Source organism: Mustela putorius, unplaced genomic scaffold (assembly GCF_011764305.1).
Source record: "Mustela putorius furo isolate JIRA1106 unplaced genomic scaffold, ASM1176430v1.1 tig00000127_pilon_pilon_pilon, whole genome shotgun sequence".
NCBI classification, from domain to species: domain Eukaryota; kingdom Metazoa; phylum Chordata; class Mammalia; order Carnivora; family Mustelidae; genus Mustela; species Mustela putorius.
This window is the reverse complement of record NW_025421288.1, coordinates 1,645,758-1,648,301: the sequence shown is the minus strand read 5'-3', so window position 1 is coordinate 1,648,301 and position 2,544 is coordinate 1,645,758. Positions and strand designations below refer to the sequence as shown.

Genomic DNA, 2,544 nt, shown 5'->3' with positions numbered 1-2,544 from the left:
AAGTGCTATAACTTCCACTATGTCAAGGACCATGAAGGAGAGAATGTTCCAGACCACCAAACATAAGTTCCACAATATCAAAGCGGGAAGGGACCTGGAGCTCGTGGGATTTGTTCCCCTTATATCAGGTCAGAAAACTAAAGAAACAGGAAGAGGTAGTTGAGGGGCCTTTTCCCTTCACATTTTACAATGTTTGATGACAGCAAACTACCTCTCTAATTGCTGCATTTGCTAACATTAGGATTCAGTGGATAGAATGAGATGCAGCCAAGGGTTTGAACTCCAGAGACTTCATTTCCCTTCAAACCGTGTGTCTCGGCACCACATTTTCCTCATGGCATTCTTCATGTCTGTGTTTCTCAGCGTGTAGATGAAAGGATTGAACATGGGAGCAAACATGGTGTAAAATAGGGCAAAAACTTTGTCGTTACTGACAGAATCAGCTGTGGGGACATATGTGAAGATGAGGGGTAGGAAGAACAAGAACACTACAGTGATGTGTGAGCTGCAGGTGGACAGAGCTTTGCGGCAGCTCTGGGATGAGCGTGTCCTCAGGGTGGACAGGATGATGATGTAAGAAATTACCAAGGCAACAAAGGTCACAACGGATATCATTCCTGTGGTGGTAATGACCACAAGAACCAACAGACTAGTGTCCGTGCAAGCCAGCTTCAGCAAAGGGAAAATATCACAGAAATAGTGGTCTATCTTATTGGGGCCACAGAAGGGAAGATCAATAATAATCAATACCTGTAGGATTGAATGGAGAAATGCCCCAAGAATCGAGGCCATCAAAAGGACATAGCATACTTGTCTGTTCATGATGACCATGTAGTGAAGGGGTCTGCAGATGGCTGCATAACGGTCATAGGCCATGGCCACCAAGATGAACATCTCAGTGGCACCAAAGAAGTGGGCATAAAACATCTGGGCCAGGCAGCTGTCGTAGGAGATGGTGTTCTGCGCAGCCAATAGGTCTGTGATCAGTCTGGGAGCCACTGTGGAAGTGAAGCAGACATCCATGAATGACAAGTAGCTCAGGAAAAAGTACATGGGCTGTTCACGAAGGCAGCTGCCTCTGATGGTGAGAAGAATGAACAGGTTTCCTGACAGAATCACAATGTAGCAAAGTGAGAACACCACAAAGCAGGTGACCTTTGCATCCTCATCATTAAAAAGTCCCAAGAGGATAAATTCTGTGATGTTTTCATGTCCCATTGCTTCTGTGGGTTTGATCACGTAGAAGAGAAAGTTAATGTACTGAAAACAGTCAACTTCTAAAACTATTGATTTATTTTAAAACTCATTCATGTATCCAACAGATACATATTGAAAATTTATTATAATACAAACACCATGGTGAGTGCTAGAGTTACAGAAAGCAGTGTGCAAAATACACACTATCTACACCCTCTAAGTAGATAAAGTTCATTAGAGTAGACATATACTAACAATAATAATACAAATAATTAATTGAAAAAATAATAAATTCCAAAGACTCATACTTAATATGTACAAGAAGATGAATAATTTAGGAGATGAAATGTTGTTTTTTTTTGTTTTGTTTTTGTTTTTTTTGTTTTGTTTTGTTTTGTTTTTTGTCAATCTTGAGGTGTAATTGCAGTAGTATACCTAAAGAGTGATTTTTGAATCTCTGGTTCAAAACAATATTGAGGTTATATGTTCTTCAAGGGCAGTCTTATTGTTCTCAATTGTTCCCCAGTGACTAAATTTGTGCTAAATCCTGGAAGTTCAGTAATGTCTTTAGACATCAGTAAGCTCATAATTTTATCTTTTATAAAGAGTTTATTTTTATTTGACAGAGAGACAGCACAGGCAGGAGGAGTGGGAGAGGGAGAAGCAGGCTCCCTGCTGAGCAGGGAGCCCAATGTAGGGCTCCATACCAGGACCCTGGCATCATGCCCTGAGCCAGAGGCAGCTGCTTCACCAACTGAGCCACCCTGGTGCCCTGAGTGCCCTGGTGCCCTGAGCTTTAAATGTTAGATCTTCAGGTGCTAATTTCAGAAAGTGCTTTTACCACCTTTTCACGATCAGATCTTTGGGGAAAAGGATTGCTGTACTGTACAGGGTTCTACCATATTTGTGGCTTCCTATAATTGACCCCATTTCTCTGCTCACTTTCCAGCCTAAAGCAGGAGATTTCATCATTTCATGTCCCACGTTCTGGAACTTCCCGGTAGGACAGCATCCGTGGAGGGGCAAACTGCCTCCAAAGATGCTTTTTCACTAGATCTGTTTTACCAGCTTGTATTTCTTTGAACTGAGCCACTTTCTCACCTTAACAGGCTCACTATAGGCACAGGGATCCCAATCCTGAAATATTTTAATTAAAAAGGACAGGCTTTTCGGTGCAAAGTATTAAACTGTATCTCGTACCTTATTTTGCAAAATAAATAAATAAAGTATCACAAAACTGTTAAACTCAGGGCACCTGAGTGACTCATTGGGTTAAAGCCTCTATTCAGTTCATATCATGATCCTGGGGTTCTGGGAACAAGCCCCATATCAGGATCTCTACTTGGT

At 41.6% G+C, this 2,544-nt stretch overlaps 1 protein-coding gene across 1 annotated transcript; it reads right to left on the bottom strand.

The window, feature by feature from the left end:
* Positions 1-291: 291 nt before the first annotated feature.
* LOC123388426 (olfactory receptor 4P4-like) lies at positions 292-1,218 on the bottom strand. Its single transcript, XM_045067973.1, has one exon. The coding sequence runs from the start codon at positions 1,216-1,218 to the stop codon at positions 292-294; it is 927 nt and encodes a 308-aa protein (XP_044923908.1).
* Between the last annotated feature and the right edge of the window lie 1,326 nt (positions 1,219-2,544).

Bases quoted from the DNA above. Each gene is read 5' to 3' on its own strand.
- LOC123388426 (XM_045067973.1), bottom strand. From the start codon at position 1,218: ATGGGACATGAAAACATCACAGAATTTATCCTCTTGGGACTTTTTAAT.